The 21,449-nt window shown below is 46.5% G+C and overlaps 1 protein-coding gene across 2 annotated transcripts in view; it reads left to right on the top strand.

Moving 5' to 3' along the window:
• gpn1 (GPN-loop GTPase 1) overlaps nucleotides 1-21,163 on the top strand; it is a 92,747-nt gene extending 71,584 nt beyond the window's left edge. For both annotated transcript variants that reach the window (XM_078229320.1, XM_078229319.1), the window contains exons 10-14: nucleotides 15,257-15,339; nucleotides 17,353-17,392; nucleotides 17,524-17,620; nucleotides 20,280-20,393; nucleotides 20,702-21,163. In XM_078229320.1, coding sequence (XP_078085446.1) covers nucleotides 15,257-15,339; nucleotides 17,353-17,392; nucleotides 17,524-17,620; nucleotides 20,280-20,393; nucleotides 20,702-20,787 — 420 coding nt within the window. In that variant the 3' untranslated portion in view covers nucleotides 20,788-21,163. The remainder of the gene's footprint in view (nucleotides 1-15,256; nucleotides 15,340-17,352; nucleotides 17,393-17,523; nucleotides 17,621-20,279; nucleotides 20,394-20,701) is intronic.
• Nucleotides 21,164-21,449: the final 286 nt, after the last annotated feature.

Below are 21,449 nucleotides of genomic sequence, written 5' to 3'. Positions count from 1 at the left end.
TCTCCTTTCCTTCTCTATGAACGGTATGCTGTGTCTATATATCGCGCAAGAAACAATACTTTTCACTAAAGTAATACATGTGACAATAATATATCAAATCATAAAAATCTTCACATAGTTTCATAGAAACTACCTGGTAATGATGATTATCTGTCAACTAATTGAAAGTGATCGCTAATAGGTGTTAATTACTTTTTAAAAATTCTTGATTCATTTGTGGGACATGGGCGTCGCTGGCTGGCCAGCATTTATTGCCCATCCCTAGTTGCCCTTGAGAAGGTGCTGGTGAGCTGCCTTCTTGAAATGCTGTAGTCCATGTTCTGTGGGTTGATCCACAATGCCGTTAGGGAGGGAATTCCAGGATTTTGACCCAGCAACTGTGAAGGAATGGCGATATATTTCCAAGTCAGGATGGTGAGTGGCTTGGAGGGGAACTTGCAGGTGGTGGGGTTCCCATTTATCTGCTGCCCTTGTCCTTTGAGATGGAAGTGGTCGTGGGTTTGGAAGGTGCTGTCTAAGGATTTTTGGTGAATTGCTGCAGTGCATCTTGTAGACAGTACACACTGCTGCTCCTGAGCGTCGGTGGTGGAGGGATTGGATGTTTATAGATGTGGTGCCAATCAAGCAGACTACTTTGTCCTGGATGGTGTTCAGCTTCTTGAGTGTTGTTGGAATTGCACCCACCCAGGCAAGTGGGGAGTATTCCATCACACTCCTGACTTGTGCCTTGTAGATGGTGGACAGGCTTTGGGGAGTCAGGAGGTGAGTTACTCACCGCAGTATTCATAGTCTCTGACCTGCTCTGGTAGCCACTGTGTTTATGTGATGAGTTCAATTGAGTTTCTGGTCAATGATAACCCCAAGGATGTTGACAGTGGGGGATTCAGTAATGGTCAATGCCTGGCATTTGTGTGGCACGAATGTTACTTGCCACTTGCCAACCCAAGCCTGGATATTATCCAGATCTTATTGCATTTGAACATGGACTATTTCAGTATCTGAGAAGTTGCGAATGGTGCTGAACATTGCACAATCATCGGCGAACACCCCCACTTCTGAACTTATGACGGAGGGAAGGTCATTGATGAAGCAATGGGCCTAAGACGCTCCACTCAGGGACTCCTGCAGAGATGTCCTGGAGCTGAGGTGACTGACCATCCACAGCCACCTTCCCATGTGCCAAGTATAGAAACATAGAAAAACTACAGCACAAACAGGCCCTTCGGCCCACAAGTTGTGCCAAACACATCCCTACCTTCTAGACCTACCTTTTACCCTCCATCCTATTAAGCTCCATGTACTCATCCAGGAGTCTCTTAAAAGACCCTATTGAGTTCGCCTCCACCACCACTGACGGCAGCCGATTCCACTCGCCCACCACCCTCTGTGTGAAAAACTTACCCCTAACATCTCCCCTGTACCTACCCCCCAGCACCTTAAACCTGTGTCCTCTCGTAGCAGCCATTTCTACCCTGGGAAAAAGCCTCTGAGGGTCCACCCAATCTATGCCTCTCAACATCTTATATACCTCTATTAGGTCTCCCCTCATGCTTCGTCTCTCCAAGGAGAAAAGACCGAGCTCCCTCAGCCTATCCTCATAAGGCATGCCACTCAATCCAGGCAACATCCTTGTAAATCTCCTCTGCACCCTTTCAATCTTTTCCACATCCTTCCTGTAATGAGGCGACCAGAACTGAGCACAGTACTCCAAGTGGGGTCAGACGAGGGTCTTATATAGCTGCATCATTATCCCCGGACTCCTAAACTCAATCCCTCGATTGATATACGCCTTCTTAACCACCTCCTCCACCTGCGGGGCCGATTTTAGAGTCCTATGGACCCGGACCCCAAGGTCCTTCTGATCCTCTACCGTACTAAGTGTCTTTCCCTTTATATTGTACTCCTTCATCCCATTTGTCCTACCAAAATGGACCACGACGCATTTATCTGGGTTAAAGTCCATCTGCCACTTCTCCGCCCAGTCTTGCATCCTATCTATGTCCCTCTGTAACTTCTGACATCCCTCCAGACTATCCACAACCCCACCAACCTTCGTGTCGTCGGCAAACTTACCAACTCATCCCTCCACTTCCTCATCCAGGTCATTTATGAAAATGACAAAAGGAAGGGTCCCAGAACAGATCCCTGGGGCACACCACTGGCGACCAACCTCCATTTAGAAAAAGACCCATCTATACACACTCTCTGCCTCCTTTGGGCTAGAAGTCTCACAACACCAGGTTAAAGTCCAACAGGTTTATTTGGTAGCAAATACCATAAGCTTTCGGAGCACTGCTCCTTCGTCAGATGGAGTGGAAATGTGCTCTCAAACAGTGCAAACTGTTTGCACTGTTTGAGAGCACATTTCCACTCCATCTGATGAAGGAGCAGTGCTCCGAAAGCTTATAGAACATAGAACATAGAACATAGAACATTACAGCGCAGAACAGGCCCTTCGGCCCACGATGTTGCACCGACCAGTTAAAAAAAAAACTGTATGGTATTTGCTACCAAATAAACCTGTTGGACTTTAACCTGGTGTTGTGAGACTTCTTACCGTGTTCACCCCAGTCCAACGCCCACATCTCCACATCCTTTGGGCAAGCCAGTTCTGGATCCACCGGGCAGCAGCCCCTTGGATCCCATGCCCTCTCACTTTTTCTAGAAGCCTTGCATGGGGGACCTTATTGAACGCCTTGCTAAAATCCATATAAACCACATCTACCGCTTTCCCTTCGTCAATGTGTTTAGTCACATTTTCGAAGAACTCCACCAGGCTCGTAAGGCACGATCCGCCTTTGACAAAGCCATGCTGAGTATTCTTGAGCATACTAAACCTCTCTAAATGCTCATATATCCTGTCCCTCAGGATCTTCTCCATCAGTTTACCAACCACTGAGGTTAGACTCACCGGTCAGTAATTTCCTGGGCTATCCCTATTCCCCTTCTTGAAAATAGGAACCACATCCGCAATCCTCCGGCACCTCTCCCGTCTCCATCGACAACGGAAAAATCATTGCCAGAGGCTCTGCAATCTCCTCTCTCGCCTCCCACAGTAACCTGGGGTAATCCCATCCGGACCCGGTGACTTATCTATCTTGATGCCATTCAAAGATTCCAGCACAACCTCTTTCTTAAAGTATGACTCCAACCAGCAGAGAGTTTGCCCTCTGATAGCCATTGAGTGCAGTTTCGCTCGGGCTCCTTGATGCCACACTCGGTCGAATGCGGCCTTGATATCAAGGGCTGTCACTCTCACCTCCCCTCTGGAGTTCAGCTCTTTTGTCCATGTTTGAACCAAGGCTGTAATGAGGTCAGGAGCTGAGTGACCCTGGCGAAACCCAAATTGGGCATCACTGAGCAGGCTATTGCTGAGCAAGTGCTGCTTGATAGGGCTGTTGATGACCCCTTCCATCACTTTACTGATGATCGAGAGTAGACTGGGCGTTAATTGGCCAGGTTAGATTTGTCCTGCTTTTTGTGTACAGGACATAACTGGGCAATTTTCCATATTGTTGGGTAAGTGCCTGTACTGGAAGAGCTTGGCTAGGGGAGTGGCAAGTTCTGGAACACACGTCTTCAATACTATTGCTGGAATGTTATCAGGGCCCATTGCCTTTGCAGTATCCAGTACCATCAGCTGTTTCTTGATATCCATAAGACATAGGAGCGGAAGTAAGGCCATTCGGCCCATCGAGTCCACTCCACCATTCAATCATGGTTGATTTCAACTCCATTTACCCGCTCTCTCCCCATAGCCCTTAATTCCTCGAGAAATCAAGAATTTATCAATTTCTGTCTTGAAGACGCTCAACGTCTCGGCCTCCACAGCCCTCTGTGGCAATGAATTCCACAGACCCACCACTCTCTGGCTGAAGAAATTTCTCCTCATCTCTGTTCTAAAGTGACTCCCTTTTATTCTAAGGCTGTGCCCCCGCGTCCTAGTCTCCCCTGTTAATGGAAACAACTTCCCTACGTCCATCCTATCTAAGCCGTTCATTATCTTGTAAGTTTCTATCAGATCTCCCCTCAACCTCCTAAACTCCAATGAATATAATCCCACGATCCTCAGACGTTCATCGTATGTCAGGCCTACCATTCCTGGGATCATCCGTGTGAATCTCCGCTGGACCCGCTCCAGTGCCAGTATGTCCTTCCTGAGGTGTGGGGCCCAAAATTGCTCACAGTACTCCAAATGGGGCCTAACCAGTGCTTTATAAAGCCTCAGAAGTACATCCCTGCTTTTGTATTCCAAGCCTCTTGAGATAAATGACAACATTATATTTGCTTTCTTAATTACGTGGTGTGAATCGAATTGGCTGGAGACTGGCATCTTGAGATGCAGGGGACCACTGGAGGAGGCCGAGATGGATCATCCACTCGGCAATTCTGGTTGAAGATTGCTACAAATACTTCTGCTTTATCTTTTGCACTGATGTGCAGGGCTCCTCCGTCATTGAGGATGGGGATATTTGTGGAACCACCTCCTCCAGTGAGTTGTTTTAATTGTCCACCACCATTCCCGACTGGATGTGGAAGGACTGCAGAGTTTGGATCTGATCCGTTGGTTGTGGGATCGCTTAGCTCTGTCTATCACTTGCTGTTTTTGCCGTTTGGCATGCAAGTCGTCCTGTTTGGTAGCTTCATCAGGTTGACACCTCATTTTTAGGTATGCCTGGTGCTGCTCCTGGCATCCTCTCCTGCACTGTCCATTGAACCAGGGTTGATCCCCTGGCTTGATGGTAATGGTTGAGTGGGGGATATGCTGGGCCATGAGATTGCAGATTGTGCTGGAATACAATTCCGCTGCTGTTGATGGCCCACAGTGCCTCATGGATGCCCAGTCTTGAGTTGCTAGATCAGTTTTGAAGTCTGTCCCATTTAGCACGGTGATAGTGCTACACAACACGATGGAGGCTATTTTCAATGTGAAGGCGGGACTTCGTATCCACAAGGAGTGTGCGGTGGTCACTCTTACCGATACTGTCATGGACAGATGCATCTGCAGCCAGTAGATTGGTAAGGATGAGGTCAAGTATGTTATTTCCTCTTGTTGGTTCCTTCACCACATGCTGCAGACCCAGTCTAGCAGTTATATCCTTTGGTGGTGGACATTGAAATTCTCCATCCAGAGTACATCAAGGACCCCACGCACCCCAGGCATACTCTCTTCCACCTTCTTCCGTCGAGAAAAAGGTACAGAAGTCTGAGATGACCTACCAACTAACTCAACAACAGCTCCTTCCCTGCTGCCGTCAGACTTTTGAATGGACCTACCTCGCATTAAATTGATCTTTCTCTACACCCTAGTTATGACTGTAACACTACATTCTGCACTCTCTCCTTTAGAACATAGAAAAGCTACAGCACAAACAGGCCCCTCGGCACAAGTTGCGTTGAACATGTCCCTACCTACTAGGCTTACCTATAACCCTCTATCTTACTAACTTCCATGAACTTATCCAAAAGTCGCTTAAAAGACCCTATCGAATCCGCCTCCACCACCACCACTGGCAATCAATTCCACGCATCCACCACCCTCTGAGTGAAAAACTTACCCCTAACATCTCCTCTGTACCTACTCCCCAGCACCCTAAACCTGTGATCTCTTGTGGCAACCATTTCAGCCCTAAGTAAAAGCCTCTGAGAATCCACTCTATCAATACCCTTCAACATCTTCTACACCTCTATCAGGTCACCTCTCATCCTTCGCCTCTCCAAGGAGAAAAGACCTAGCTCTCTCATAAGGCATGCCACCTAATCCAGGCAACATCCTTGTAAATCTCCTCTGCACCCTTTCTATGGCTTCCACATCCTTTCTGTAATGAGGCGACCAGAACTGGGCATAGTACTCCAGGTGGGGTCTGACCAGGGTCCTATACAGCTGCAGCATTATCTCCTGATTTCTGAGCTCAATTCCTCTATTGATGAAGGCGATCCTTCTCTATGTACGGTATGCTTTGTATATTGCGCAAGAAACAATAATTTTCACTGTATACTAATACATGTGACAATAATGAATCAAATCAAAAACTCCACATAGTTTAATAGAAACTGCCTGGTAATGATAGTTATCTGTCAATTAATTGAAAGTGATCCCTAATAAGTGTTCATTATTGTAGCCGAAAGCTCATTTAACAGTTGGAATTCTTCTACAAAACAGGTAGGTTTTGCTACCACACAGCGTGAGCAGAATGAGTTGAGCCCGAGTACAATAAGGAACAAGGGTCCTTGCAGGTTATGTACATGCCATAATTAAATATAATTAAGGCTTGATGGACAGATTTCTGATTTCTCAGGGAATCCTGCGAAATGGGGAGCAGGTGGGAAGGTGGAGTTAAAACCCAAGGCCAGCCATGATTAAATTGAATGGTGAAGCAGCCTTAACAGCCCATGATCTACTCTTGGTCCAATATCTTGTGCTCTTATGAATCGGCCTAATTGGATAGCTCTTCCAAAAAACTAGTACAGGCACAATGGGCCAAATGATGTAGGGACTGAAGGATTGGTTGCTAAATTTGCTGATGACTCAAGATAAGTAGGAAAGTAAATTGTGAAGAGGACTTAAGGAGGCTACAAAGGAATATAGATAGGTTAAGTGAGTGGGCAAAAATCTCCCAAATGCAGTTTAATGTGGGCATATATGAAATTGTCCATTTTGTCATAAGAATTAAAAAGAAGCTTATCTAAACGGTGAGAGATTGCACAGCTCTTGAGGTACAGAGGGATCTGGGTGTCCTCATCCTTGAATCACAAAAGGCTGCTATACAGTTCATAGAAATCATAGAAACCCTACAGTACAGAAAGAGGCCATTCGGCCCATCGAGTCTGCACCGACCACAATCCCACCCAGGCCCTACCCCGATATTCCTACAGCCAGTTACAGCCAGTAATTAGGAAACCCTAGAATGTTATCGTTTATTGTGAGGGAGAATTGATTGCACAAGTTGGCAAGTTGTAATGCTTCAGTTGTACGGGGCATTGATGAGATCCATCTCGAGTATTATGTGCAGTATTGGTCTCTCTATTTGAGGAAAGATGTAAATGCATTAGAAGGAGTTCAGAGAAGGTTATGAGACGAGTACCAGGAATGGGCAGGTTGTCTTATGAGGACAGATTGAAAGGTTAGGTTTGTATCCACTAGAGTTTAGAAGAGTAAGAGGCGACTTAATCAAAACCTTTAAGATCCTGAGAGGTATTGCCAGGGTAGATATGGAGAAGATGTTTCCACTTGTTGAATCTAGAATTAGGGCTCACTGTTTAAAAATAAAGATGACAGATGAGGTGTTCGAGATTATGAGGGGCATGGAGAGGGTGGATAGGGAGCAGCTGTTCCCCTTAGCTGAAGGGTCAGTTACGAGGGGACACAAGTTAATAGGATGGGAGGTTTAGAAACATAGAAAAACTACAGCACAATACAGGCCCTTCAGCCCACAAAGTTGTGCCGGACATGTCCCTACCTTAGCGATTACTAGGCTTACCTATAACCGTCTATCTTACTAAGTTCCATGTACTTATCTAAAAGTCTCTTAAAAGACCCTATCGAATCCGCCTCCACCACCGTTGCTGGCAGCCCATTCCACGCACCCACCACCCTCTGAGTGAAAAACTTACCCCTGACATCTCCTCTGTACCTACTCCCCAGCACCTTAAACCTGTGTCCTCTTGTGGCAACCATTTCAGCCCTGGGAAAAAGACTTTAGGGGGGGATTTGAGGAAAACCCTTTTTACCCAGAGGGTGGTGATGGTCTGGAATGCCTGAGAGGGTGGTGGAGGCGGGATGCCTCACATCCTTTATAAAGTACCTGGATGAGTACTTGGCATGCCATAAGTCCAAAGATGTGCGGGTTAGGTTGATTGGCCGTGCTAAAATTGCCCCTTAGTGTCTTGAGATGGGTCGGTTAGAGGGATTAGTGGGTAAATATGTAGGGATATGGGGGTAGGGCCTGGGTGGGATTGTGGTTGGTGTAGACTCGATGGGCCAAATGGCCTCTTTCTACACTGTAGGGTTTCTATGATTCTATGATAACATTCAAGGCTATGGCCCAAGTGGAATTAGGTGGGCAGGTTCGGGCATTTCATGCGTCGGTGCAGACTCGATGGGCCAAAGGGCCTCTTCTGCACTGTAATATTCTGTGATTCTGAGAGTAAATCTTTTCTCTGAGGGTTTAGTGTCTCTGGAACTTTTTCTCAAAAGGCAGAGGAAGCATTATTTGAATATTTTTAAGGCAGAATTAGATAGGTTCTTGATTAACAAGGGGATGGTGTTATCAGGAATAGGTGGGAATGTGGTGTTGAAGTTACAAGCAGATCACCCACAATCTTTTGTTATATCAAGCTGCTTTAAGAGCTGGTCACATGATTTGATGGTGATATCATTAGGGTGTTTGCAGAGCCTGCTGTTTTACTTTACGTTTTGTATTCTGCAGCGCATAGAATATTTCTTTCAATAAAACCTGCTGTGTTTGAACCTACATGTGTAAAACCATATTCATTTTCTTTCCTTTAAAACTCCCAATCCCGAACAGGGCAATTACTGAAAGAAAATTGGCGGTGAAGATTGGATTTTGTTTCTTAGAGAACATTGAAAAAAGATCCTCAGTAGAGGAAAGAAAATCATTGTGGGTCCTCTCACTTAGAATATTCGAAGAACATAAGAACTAGGAGTAGGAGGAGGCCATCTGGCCCCTCAAGCCTGCTCCGCCATTCAATAAGATCATGGCTGACCTTTTCATGCACTCAGCTCCACTTACCCTGGATTGAGTGGCATGCCTTATGAGGATAGGCTGAGGAAGCTCTGTCTTTTCTCCTTGGAGAGACGTAGGATGAGAGGAGACCTAATAGAGGTATATAAGATGCTGAGAGGCATGGATCGGGTGGACTCAGGCTTTTTCCCAGGGTGGAAATGGCTGCTACGAGAGGACACAGGTTTAAGGTGCTGGGGGGTAGGTACAGGGGAGATGTTAGGGTTAAGTTTTTCACACACAGGGTGGTGGGTGAGTGGAATCGGCTGCTGTCAGTGGTGGTGGAGGCAAACTCAATAGGGTCTTTTAAGAGACTCCTGGATGAGTACATGGGACTTAATAGGATGGAGGGTTATAGGTAGGCCTAAAAGGTAGGGATATGTTCGGCACAACTTGTGGGGTCAAAGGGCCTGTTTTGTGCTGTAGTTTTCTATGTTTCTACCCGCCCGCTCACCATAACCGGTAATTCCTTTACTTTTCAAACCGGCACGGTAGCACAGTGGTTAGCACTGCTGCTTCACAGCTCCACGGACCTGGGTTCGATTCCCGGCTTGGGTCACTGTCTGTGTGGAGTTTGCACATTCTCCTCGTGCCTGCGTGGGTTTCCTCCGGGTGCTCCGGTTTCCTCCCACAGTCCAAAGATGTGCGGGTTATCAATATAGAAACCCTACAGTGCAGAAGGAGGCCATTCAGCCCATCGAGTCTGCACCGACCACAATCCCACCCAGGCCCTACCCCCACATATTTACCCGCTAATCCCTCTAACCTACGCATCTTAGGATTCTAAGGGGCAATTTTTAACCTGGCCAATCAACCTAACCCGCACATCTTTGGACTGTGGGAGGAAACCGGAGCACCTGGAGGAAACCCACGCAGACACGAGGAGAATGTGCAAACTCCACACAGACAATGACCTGAGCCGGGAATCGAACCCGGGACCCTGGAGCTGTGAAGCAGCTGTGCTAACCACTGCGCTACCGTGCCGCCCCAGGTTAGGTTGATTGGCTATGCTAAAAATTGCCCTTAGTGTCCTGAGATGCGTAGGTTAGAGGGATTAGTGGGTAAATTATATAGGGGTATGGGGGTAGGGCCTGGGTGGGATTGTGGTCGGTGCAGACTCGATGGGCCGAACGGCCTCTTTCTGTGCTGTAGGATTTCTATGATTATCTATTTTTGCCTTAAAATCATTCAACAAGGTTGTCTCAACTGCTTCACTGGGCAGGGAATACCACAGATTCACAACCCTTTGGGTGAAGAAGTTCCTCCTCAACTCAGTCCTAAATCTGCTTCCCCTTATTTTGAGGCCATGTCCCTTAGTTCTAGTTTCACCCGCCAGTGGAAACAACTTCCCTGCTTCTATCTTATCTATTCCCTTCATAATCTTGCATGTTTCTATAAGGTCTCTCCTCATTCTTCGGAATTCCAATGAGTATAGCCCCAGTCTATTCAGTCTCTCCTCATAAGCCAACCCTCTCAACTCCGGAATCAACCTAGTGAATCTCCTCTGCACCCCCTCCAGTGCCAGTATATCCTTTCTCAAGTAAGGAGACCAAAACTGTACACAGTACTCCAGGTGTGGCCTCACCAGCACCTTATACAGCTGCAAAATAACCTCGCTGTTTTTAAACTCCATCCCTCTAGCAATGAAGAACAAAATTCCATTTGCCTTCTTAATAACTTGCTGCACCTGCAAACCAACTTTTTGTGATGCATAAAGACACCCAGGCCCCTCTGCACAGCAGCATGCTGCATTTTTTTACCATTTAAATAAGAGTCCATTTTGCTGTTATTCCTACCAAAATGGATGACCTCACATTTACCAACTTTATACTCCATCTGCCAGACCTTTGCTCGCTCACTTAGACTATCTATATCCCTTTGCAGTGTCCTCTTCACACTTTGCTCTACCACTCAAGGCCTGATTCATAAGTTCATAAGATATAGGAGCAGAATTAGGCCATTTGGCCCATCAAGCCCGCTCCGCCATTTGATCATGGCTGATATGTTCCTCATCCCCATTTTTCTGCCTTCTCCCCATAACCTTTCAACTCATTACCAATTAAAAATCTGTCTAACTCCCCAAATTTACTCATTGTCCCAGCATCCACCACACTTTGGGGTAGTGAATTCCACAGATTCACAACCCTTTGGGAGAAGTAGTTTCTCCTCAACTCTGTTTTAAATTTGCTCCCCCTTATCCTAAGACTGTGCAGGAAGGTTTTTTGACTCAGTATGTAGACAGGCCAACTAGAGGTGAGGCTATATTGGATCTGGTGCTGGGAAATGAGCCAGACCAGGTGCTAGACTTGGAAGTTGGTGTGCATTTTGGTGATAGTGACCACAATTCGGTTACGTTCACCTTAGTGATGGAAAGGGATAGGCATGAACCTCGGGCCAGTGGTTTTAGCTGGGGGAAGGGTAATTATGAGGCTATTAGGAGAGAATTAGGAAACATAGGTTGGACTAGGAGATTACAGGGACTGGGAACGTCCGACATGTGGAGTTTTTTCAAGGAGCAGCTACTGCGAGTCTGTGATAGGTATGTCCCTGTCAGGCAAGGAGGAATTGGTAGGGCTAGGGAACCGTGGTGCACCAAAAAAGTTTCTTTGTTGGTTAAAAAGAAAAAGGAGGCTTATGTTCGGATGAGACGTGAGCACTCGGGTAGTGCACTAGAAAGCTTTAGATTGGCTAAGAGGGAGTTGAAGAGCGAGCTTAGAAGGGCTAAAAGGGGACATGAGAAGACTTTGGCGGATAGGGTTAAAGTGAATCCTAAGGCGTTCTATAGGTATGTCAAGAACAGAAGGTTGGTTAGGGCAAGTTTAGGGCCAGTTATAGATGGCAGAGGGAAGTTATGTGTGGAACCGGAGGAGATTGGTGAAGCATTGAACCAATATTTCTCTTCGGTGTTCACGCAAGGGGACATGAATATAGCTGAGGAGGACACTGGGTTGCAAGGGAGTAGAATAGACAGTATTACAGTTGATAAGGAGGATGTGCAGGATATTCTGGAGGGTCTGAAAATAGATAAATCCCCTGGTCCGGATGGGATTTATCCAAGGATTCTCTGGGAGGCAAGAGAAGTGATTGCAGAGCCTCTGGCTCTGATCTTCAGGTCGTCGTTGGCCTCTGGTATAGTACCAGAAGATTGGAGGTTAGCGAATGTTGTCCCATTGTTTAAGAAGGGGAACAGAGACTTCCCCGGGAATTATAGACCGGTGAGTCTCACTTCTGTTGTCGGCAAGATGTTGGAAAAAATTATAAGGGATAGGATTTATAGTTATTTGGAGAGTAATGAATTGATAGGTGATAGTCAGCATGGTTTTGTGGCAGGTAGGTCGTGCCTTACTAACCTTATTGAGTTTTTTGAGAAAGTGACCAAGGAGGTGGATGGGGGCAAGGCAGTGGACGTGGTATATATGGATTTTAGTAAGGCGTTTGATAAGGTTCACCATGGTAGGCTTCTGCAGAAAATGCAGATGTATGGGATTGGGGGTGATCTAGGAAATTGGATCAGGAATTGGCTAGCGGATAGGAAACAGAGGGTGGTGGTTGATAGTAAATATTCATCATGGAGTGCGGTTACAAGTGGTGTACCTCAGGGATCTGTTTTGGGGCCACTGCTGTTTGTAATATTTATTAATGATCTGGATGAGGGTATAGTTGGGTGGATTAGCAAATTTGCTGATGACACCAAAGTCGGTGGTGTGGTAGACAGTGAGGAAGGGTGTCGTAGTTTGCAGGAAGACTTAGACAGATTGCAAAGTTGGGCCGAGAGGTGGCGGATGGAGTTTAATGCGGAGAAGTGTGAGGTAATTCACTTTGGTAGGAATAACAGATGTGTTGAGTATAGGGCTAACGGGAGGACTTTGAATAGTGTGGAGGAGCAGAGGGATCTAGGTATATGTGTGCATAGATCCCTGAAAGTTGGGAATCAAGTAGATAAGGTTGTTAAGAAGGCATATGGTGTCTTGGCGTTTATTGGTAGGGGGATTGAATTTAGGAGTCGTAGCGTTATGTTGCAACTGTACACAACTCTGGTGCGGCCGCACTTGGAGTACTGTGTGCAGTTCTGGTCCCCACATTACAGGAAGGATGTGGAGGCTTTGGAGAGGGTGCAGAGGAGGTTTACCAGGATGTTGCCTGGTATGGAGGGGAGATCCTATGAGGAGAGGCTGAGGGATTTGGGATTGTTTTCGCTGGAAAGGCGGCGGCTAAGAGGGGATCTTATTGAAACATATAAGATGATTAGAGGTTTAGATAGGGTGGATAGTGATAGCCTTTTTCCTCTGATGGAGAAATCCAGCACGAGGGGGCATGGCTTTAAATTGAGGGGGGGTAGTTATAGAACCGATGTCAGGGGTAGGTTCTTTACCCAGAGGGTGGTGAGGGATTGGAATGCCCTGCCAGCATCAGTAGTAAATGCGCCTAGTTTGGGGGCGTTTAAGAGATCCGTAGATAGGTTCATGGACGAAAAGAAATTGGTTTAGGTTGGAGGGTCACAGTTTTTTTTTTTTTTTAACTGGTCGGTGCAACATCGTGGGCCGAAGGGCCTGTTCTGCGCTGTAATGTTCTATGTTCTATGTTCTATGTTCTATGACTATGATCTCTCGTCCTAGAATGTCCCACCAGCGGAAGCATCCGCTCCACATCTATTTTATCCATACCTTTTACCACCTTGAATACCTCAATTTGACCTCCCCTCATTCTTCTAAATTCCAGAGAGTATCGGCCTAAACTGTTCAATCTCTCTTCATACGACAAACCCCTCATCTCTGGAATCAATCTAGTGAACCTACTCTGAACTGCCTCCAATGCCGCTACATCTTTCCTCAAATACGGGGACCAAAACTGTGCACAATACTCCAGGTGCGGCCTCACCAATGCCTTGTATAGTTGCAGCAATACTTCCTCACCTTTATATTCTATTCCTTTAGCTATAAATGCCAACATTCCATTCGCTTTCTTTATTGTCTGCTGTAGCTGCATGCTAGTTTTCTGTGACTATGAACGAGGACACCCAGATCCCTCTGCACCGGAGCTCCCCAAAGTCTCTTCCCATTTAGATAATAAGTCGCCTTCCCATTTTTGTGAGAAATATGCATGACCTCACACTTATTCACGTTAAACTCCATCTGCCACATTTTGACCCACTCTCCTAACCGATCTATATCCATTTGTAAGGTTCTTATTTCCTCATTGCAACTTACTGTCTCACCTATTTTTGTGTCATATGCAAATTTAGCTATAGAGCCTTTTATCCCTGTATCCAAGTCATTAATATAGATTGTAAATAGCATGAATAAATGAAGGAGCAGCGCTCCGAAAGTTCGTGATTCCAAATAAACCTGTTGGACTTTAACCTGGTGTTGTGAGACTTCTTACTGTGCCTTGCCTGAGATGTGGTGACGCTCAGGTTAAATCGCCACAAGTTGGCTCTGCCCCTCAAAGGGGAGAGCAGCCTATGGTCATCTAGGACTATGGTGACTTTACTTACTTACGATGCCAAAACAGACCTATAGCACCATCTGGATAAATACAAGAGTATATTCGAAGAGACGCTTGCCTGAATGAAGGGAGTTCAAGTGAAGCCTAATAGTAAATCAAAAAGTTTCAAAGCAAGAGTATGGCTGACGAATGGCAGATGGAGTTTAATTTAGACAAATGCGAGGTGATACATTTTGGTCGATTGAACCAGGGCAGGACTTTTTCAGTTAATGGTAGGGCGTTGGGAAGAATTACAGAACAAAGAGATCTAGGGGTACATGTTCATAGCTCCTTGAAAGTGGAGTCACAGGTAGACAGAGTGGTGAAGAAGGCATTCGGCATGCTTGGTTTCATCGGTCAGAACACTGAATACAGGAGTTGGGACGTCTTGTTGAAATTGTACAAGACATTGGTAAGGCCACACTTGGAATACTGTGTGCAATTCTGGTCACCCTATTATAGAAAGGATATTATTAAACTAGAAAGAGTGCAGAAAAGATTTATTAGGATGCTACCGGGACTTGATGGATTGAGTTATCAGGAGAGGCTGGATAGACTGGGACTTTTTTCTCTGGAGCGTAGGAGGCTGAGGGGTGATCTTATAGAGGTCTTTAAAATAATGAGGGACACAGATCAGCTAGATAGTCAATATCTTTTCCCAAAGGTAGGGGAGTCTAAAACTAGAGGACATAGGTTTGAGGTGAGAGGGGAGAGATACAAAAGTGTCCACGGGGGCAATTGTTTCACACACAGCGTGGTGAGTGTCTGGAACAAGCTGCCAGAGGTAGTAGTAGAGGCGGGTACAATTTTGTCTTTTAAAAAGCATTTAGATAGTTACATGGGTATGATGGGTACAGAGGGATATGGGCCAAATGCGGGCAATTGGGATTAGCTTAGGGGCTTTTTAAAAAATTGGGTGGCATGGACAAGTTGGGCCGAAGGGCCTGTTTCCATGCTGTACCTCTATGACTCGATAATAGTGACATTGGGTTTTTTCAGATTGCTCTAATGCCTGCTGTTTCTGTCAGGTGGTTGGAGTATCGGCAATGGATGGCAGTGGGATGGATAGCTTTCTCCAGCAAGTCGCTGATGCAGCAGCTGAGTATGAAACGTGAGCATGGCAACTGATGTCTGGAATGATAGATAAGATTTTTTTAAAATTATTCGTTCCTGGGATGTGGATTTCGCTGCACCCCAGCATTTGTTGCCCGTCCCTAATTGCCTGTGAACTGAGCAGCCTGTCGCACCATTCCAGGGAGCAGTTAAGAGTCGGCCACATTGCTGTGGGTCTGGAGTAGGCCAGACCAAGTATAGATGGCAGATTTCCCAGAAGACATTAGTGAACCAGATGGGCTTTTACAACAATCGTCTATTACTGAGGCTAGTTTTCAGCTCCAGATTTATTAGTTGAATTTATATTCCACCAGCTGCTATGGTGGGATTTGAACCCTTGTCCCCAGAACATTAGCTGAGATCTCTGGATTACCAGTTTATCTCAACTGTTTTCTGCCAGTTAACCAATCCTTAATCCATGTCACAACTGGGGATTGACTAGCCTCTGTTTCATAGAAACATAGAAAATAGGTACAGGAGGAGGCCATTCGGCCCTTCGAGCCTGCTCCACCATTCAATATGATCATGGCTGATCAAGCACTTTCAGTATCCCACTCCTGCTTTCTCTCCATACCCCTTGATCCCTTTAGCCACAAGGGCCACGTCCAGCTTCCTCTTGAACATATCTAACAAAATGGCCCCAGCTTTCTGTGGTAGAGAATTCCACAGGTTCACAACACTGAGTGAAGAAGTGCTTCCTCATCTAAGTCCTGAATGGCTTACCCCTTATTCTTAGACTGTGACCCTGAGTTCTGCACTTCCCCAACATCGGGAACATTCTTCCCACATCTAGCCTGTCCAATCCCATCAGGATTTTATGTTTCTATGAGATCCTCTCTCATTCTTCTAAATTCCAATGAGTACAAGCCCAGTGAATCCAGCCTTTCTCCATATGTCAGTCCTGCCATCCTGGAAATCATTTAGTGAATCTCCACACCTGGACTGCAACTAGACCTTGGAACCGCACCGCACTCCCCCAAACCTGGGAAGGGACTTGACACAAACCTGAGAATGCTGGGATATGGGAGTGTCACAGTGTGTTGGATGGGCTATGGGTTGAGTCACTGTTTGGTTGGGTTATAGGTGGAGTCACTGTGTTCATAGAATCCTCGAATCCCTACAGTGCAGAAGGACGCCATTTGGCCCATCGAGCCTGCAACAACAACCGTCCCATCCAGGCCCTAACCCTGTAACCCCACGTATTTACCCTGCTAATCCCCCGACACTAAGGGGCAATTTACCATGGCCAATCTACCTAACCACATCTTTGGAGTGTGGGAGGAAACCGGAGGAAACCCACGTAAACACGGGGAGAATGTGAAAACTCCACACACAGTCACCCGAGGCTGGAACTGAATCCAGGTCCCTGGCGTTGTGGGGTCAGGGTAGGGTGGGGTCAGTGTTGGGTGGTATCACTGGGTGAGGTGGCTACATGGCATGTTGCTATTGGGGTGTCGCACCGTTGAGTTACAGGGGCTACCTATGTGTGGCAGGTTATGGGAAGGGGACACTGACTTGGGATGTGAGATGGATTTGGGGAGGCTTACTGTGAATGAGTGGAGGGGGAGTGTGTAGAAGTTTAGGTGTGTGGCAGGCAGCTACCGGGCTGATACAAGTGTGGGATGGGTCATAGGTCAGCTAGATAGTCACCATCTTTCCCAAAGGTAGGGCAGTCTAAAACTAGAGGGCATAGGTTTAAGGTGAGAGGGGAGAGATACAAAAGGGTCCAGAGGGGCAATTTTTTTCAGAGGATGGGCAGTGTCTGGAACAAGCTGCCAGAGATAGTACTAGAGGCGGGTACAATTTTGTCTTTTAGAAAGCATTTAGACAGTTACATGGCTAAGATGGGTATTAGAGGGATATGGGCCAAATGCAGGCAATTGGGACTAGCTTAGTGGTAAAAACTGAGCAGCATGGACAAATTGGGCCGAAGAACCTGTTTCCATGCTGTAAACCTCTATGACTCTTATGTTGGTACTGGCTTTATTAGGCTCTGTTCATCTCTCCACAGTGAATATCGACCACATTATGAGAGACTGCGACAGGATCTGGTAAGTTAATCTTTACAGATCGAGTCTGGGGCCTTTCCCCTTTGCTCAGCTCCGCTCCTCCCCCACTCCTTTCCTTTCCCTTCCCATTTTCTGGAACTGCTTAATCCCTTGTTCTCTCCCGTATATTCCAGGCTGAGGCAGAGGTAAAGAAGAGAGAGGAACAGCTGGAGCAGTTACAGAGGGACATGGGGGATATTGCCATGGATTCGAGCCATGTTCACGCTAGTGGTAAGTAAGAATAGGACCGATGATGTGGTCAACAATGTTAAAGATTGAGAGGATGCGGAGGAGTCGTTTACCCAAGTAATCCTTTTGTGTCTTTGATAAGAGCCCATTGTGGCAAGGACAGAAACCTGACTGGAGGGATTCAAACATGGAGTTCTGGGAAAGATGAACATGGATTTGGACCAACACATTCAAAGAAACATAGAAAATAGGTGCAGGAGGAGGCCATTTGGCCCTTCGAGCCTGCACCACCATTCAATATGATCATGGCTGATCATGCACTTTCAATATCCCACTCCCACATTCCCTCCATACCCTAGATCCCTTTAACCACAAGGGCCACAAGCAGCTCCCTCTTGAATATATCTAACGAGCTGATCCCAACAGCTTTCTGTGGCAGCGACTTCCACAGGTCAAGCGATAATACCACTAGGCCACCATCTCCCCAAATACTGCAAAGATCAGTACTTGGGGTCCAGCTATTCATAATCTATATCAGTGATTTGGATGCGAGTACCAAATGGAATATTTCCAAGTTTGCAGATGGTACAAAACTAGGTGGGAATATGTGTTGAGGAAGATGCAAAGTGGCTTCAAGGGGATTTGAACAGATTTAGTGATTGGACAAGAACATGGCAGATGGAATATAACATAAAAATGTGAGATTATCCATTAGTAAGAGGAACAGATATGGAGAGTATTTTTTAAATGGTAAGTGATTAGAAAATGTAGATATACAATAGGACCTGGATGCCCTTGTCAATAAATTACTGAAATCTAACAAGGAGGTGCAGCAAGCACTAATGGTATGCTCACCTTTATCGCAAGAGGATTTGAGTACAGGAATAGCAAAGTCTTCAATTGTATCAAACCTTAGTTAGACTGGACCTGGAGTAGTGTGTGCAGTTTTGGTCCCCTTGTATTAGAAAAGCTATCGTTGCCACAAAGGAAGTGCAATGAATGTTCATTACGCTTGTTCACAGGTTGGTGAGACTGTCCTATGAAGAGAGATTGGGGCAACAGGACCTGTTGAAGAATGAAAGTTGATCTTATTAAAACCTACAAAATTCTTAAATGGATAGACAAGATAGATGTGGTTCCTCTGGTTGGGGAGTTCAGAACTAGGGGGACATAATTTCAAAATAAGGTGTACCTTAAGGCGAGATGAGAATTTCTTTTGCTAAGAGGGAATTCCTCTACCCAAGATGTGGAGATGCCAGCGTTTGACTGGGGTGGGCACAGCAAGAAGTCTCTCAACACCAGGTTAGAGTCCAATAGGTTTATTTGGAATCACGAGCTTTCGGAGCACTGCTCCTTCATCAAATGAGTGGAGAGGTGGGCTCACAAACATGGCATATATAGGCAAAGACACAATTGCAAGATAGTGGTTGGAATGTGAGTCTTTACAGGTAATCAAGTCTTTACAGGTACAGACAGTGCGAGTTCATCAGTAGATCAGGAGAGGGATAATCACAGGTTCAAGAGGTGTGAATTGTCGGATTTTGCAAGCCCAGGCCAAGTGGTGGGGGTTACATGTAGTATGACATGAACCCAAGATCCTGGTTGAGGCCGTCCTCATGCGTGCAGAACTTGGCCATCAGTTTCTGCTCTTCAATTCTGCGTTGTCATGTGGCTTGGAGGCTGCCTTGGAGAATGCTTACCCAAAGATCAGAGGCTGAATGCTGCAATTTTGAATTCAATAAATATATTCATAGAATCCCCACAATGCATAAGGATGCCAATTGGCCCATCAAGCATGTACTGACAACAATCCCACCCAGGGCCCTATCCCTGTATTTACCCCCGACACCAAGGATCAATTTAGCATGGCAAATCCACCTAGCTGCACATCTTTCGGACTGTGGGAGGAAACCAGAGCACCCGGTGGGAACCCACGCAGACATGGGGAGAACATGCAAACTCCACACAGACAGTGAGCCGAGGCCGGAATTGAATCCGGGTCTCTGGCGCTGTGAGGCAGTAATGTTAGGCACTGTGCTACCTTCTGGAATTAAAAGTCTAAAGATGACCTGAAACCTTTGTCGATTGTCATAAAAACCCTCCTGGTTCACTGATGTCATTTAGGGAAGGAAATCTGCCTTCCTTACCTGGTCTGGCCTACATCTGACTGCAGATCTACAGCAATGCGGTTGACTCTCAACTCCCCTTTGAAATGGCTGAGCAAGCCACTCAGTTCTAGGGCAAATAGGAATTGGCAATAAATCCTGGCCCAGTCCGTGACACCCACATCCCAAGAATGAATAAAAAATGTGCCCAAGTCCTGAGCTGTTCTAACTCCCATTCCTCCTTTAATTCACTAATTAAAGCACACCTTTCTTATTACCTGCCTAATATCTATTTGTGGCTCAATATTTTACACCTGGGAAACCAACTTGTCAGCATGTTCATAAAATGTTTGTAGCTTGATAATAGAAGTTATTGCTGCCCCATCGCTCGCTCAATGCTGGCTGCCAGACCCTCCCCCTCACTTGGCTGCCAGACCCTCCCCCTCACTTGGCTGCCAGACCCTCCCCCTCACTTGGCCGCCAACACCTCCCTCACCCTCCTTTCATCATTGGTGTTGTGTGGGGATGTTTCGGGGTGGGGGGGCGGGTAGTTTCAAGTCCTGGGACTGATTGTGTCTCTTGCCTATTGCCCCAAGTGGACATTGAGCACGATGAGGAGCCAGGACCCTCTGCCCTGATCCTGACCCGTGGAATCGCCGATGAGTGTGATGAGGAAGTGGATTCAGATACAGATGACCTGGATCATAACAGTAAGAAACGCAAGCCGGGGAGAATTTATCAGGGGTACGGGTGATGTGTTGGTGTAATGGGCTTGGGAATAGGAGGTGGTGGGATCTGGTTGGGCAAGGGGGAGGGGGGGGGGGGGGGGTGATGGGCAAGGGGGGGGGGGGGGAGTTGATGGGCATGCGTGGGGGTTGTAGTGAGGGTGGGGGTTCTCAGTGGGGTGCCAGGCTGGAATTGTGTTCACATTCAGATCTGAGGTTTGTGTTCAGGTCTGGGCTAAGCATGCTAATTGTCTGTAATGAAGTTGGTCTGAATGTTTACTTTTGATGAGCAGAGGCAGAAGAACAGAGTGAGGAACCTGCATTCCAAAGATACCTGGAAAAGAGAAAGTGCAGAGTCCACAGTGCAGCCAATGAGTGAGAGAAAGTGAACCAGTACTCCAGACAAGAGGAGCTATCCTGACTGGATCTGATCTCCCAGCAGCCCGTGTACCCTTGCTGGGACCTCTGTGTTCACCAATGGGACCTTGCGGGTTCTGGCTCAGGATCAAGCTGGAGGTGCTGTCGTCCATTGACATTCTGCTCCTCAGACTCTAATGGTCAGACTACCTGGACCCAACTTGGGACACTGAGTGAATGAATGGGCCATCATCCCCTGTGTCTACCACCCCATCCTCGAGCTGGACACCATCTTGCCTCGTTCTCTCCAATATTTGAGCCTTCTCTTGCTTGTAACTTCAGGAATCACGGATTATGGGATATTTATTTTAGAAATAAAGCTTTAATTTCTGTTAAAACTCAGGCATCTCCTTTCTCTGTGTGTGAAGGTGTGTATGTGACTCAAAGGTGTGTATGTGACTCAAAGACTATTTCCTCGGGTGGATGGAGCTATTACAAGGGGGCATAACTATAGGGTTCGTGGTGGGAGATATAGGAAGGATATCAGAGGTAGGTTCTTTACGCAGAGAGTGGTTGGGGTGTGGAATGGACTGCCTGCAGTGATAGTGGAGTCAGACACTTTCGGAACATTTAAGCAGTTATTGGATAGGCACATGGAGCACACCAGGATGATAGGGAGTGGGA

Source organism: Mustelus asterias, chromosome 15 (genome assembly GCF_964213995.1).
Source record: "Mustelus asterias chromosome 15, sMusAst1.hap1.1, whole genome shotgun sequence".
NCBI classification, from domain to species: Eukaryota; Metazoa; Chordata; class Chondrichthyes; order Carcharhiniformes; family Triakidae; genus Mustelus; species Mustelus asterias.
Note: the sequence above shows the minus strand (reverse complement) of the source record. Positions and strands in the feature narration are given on the sequence as shown.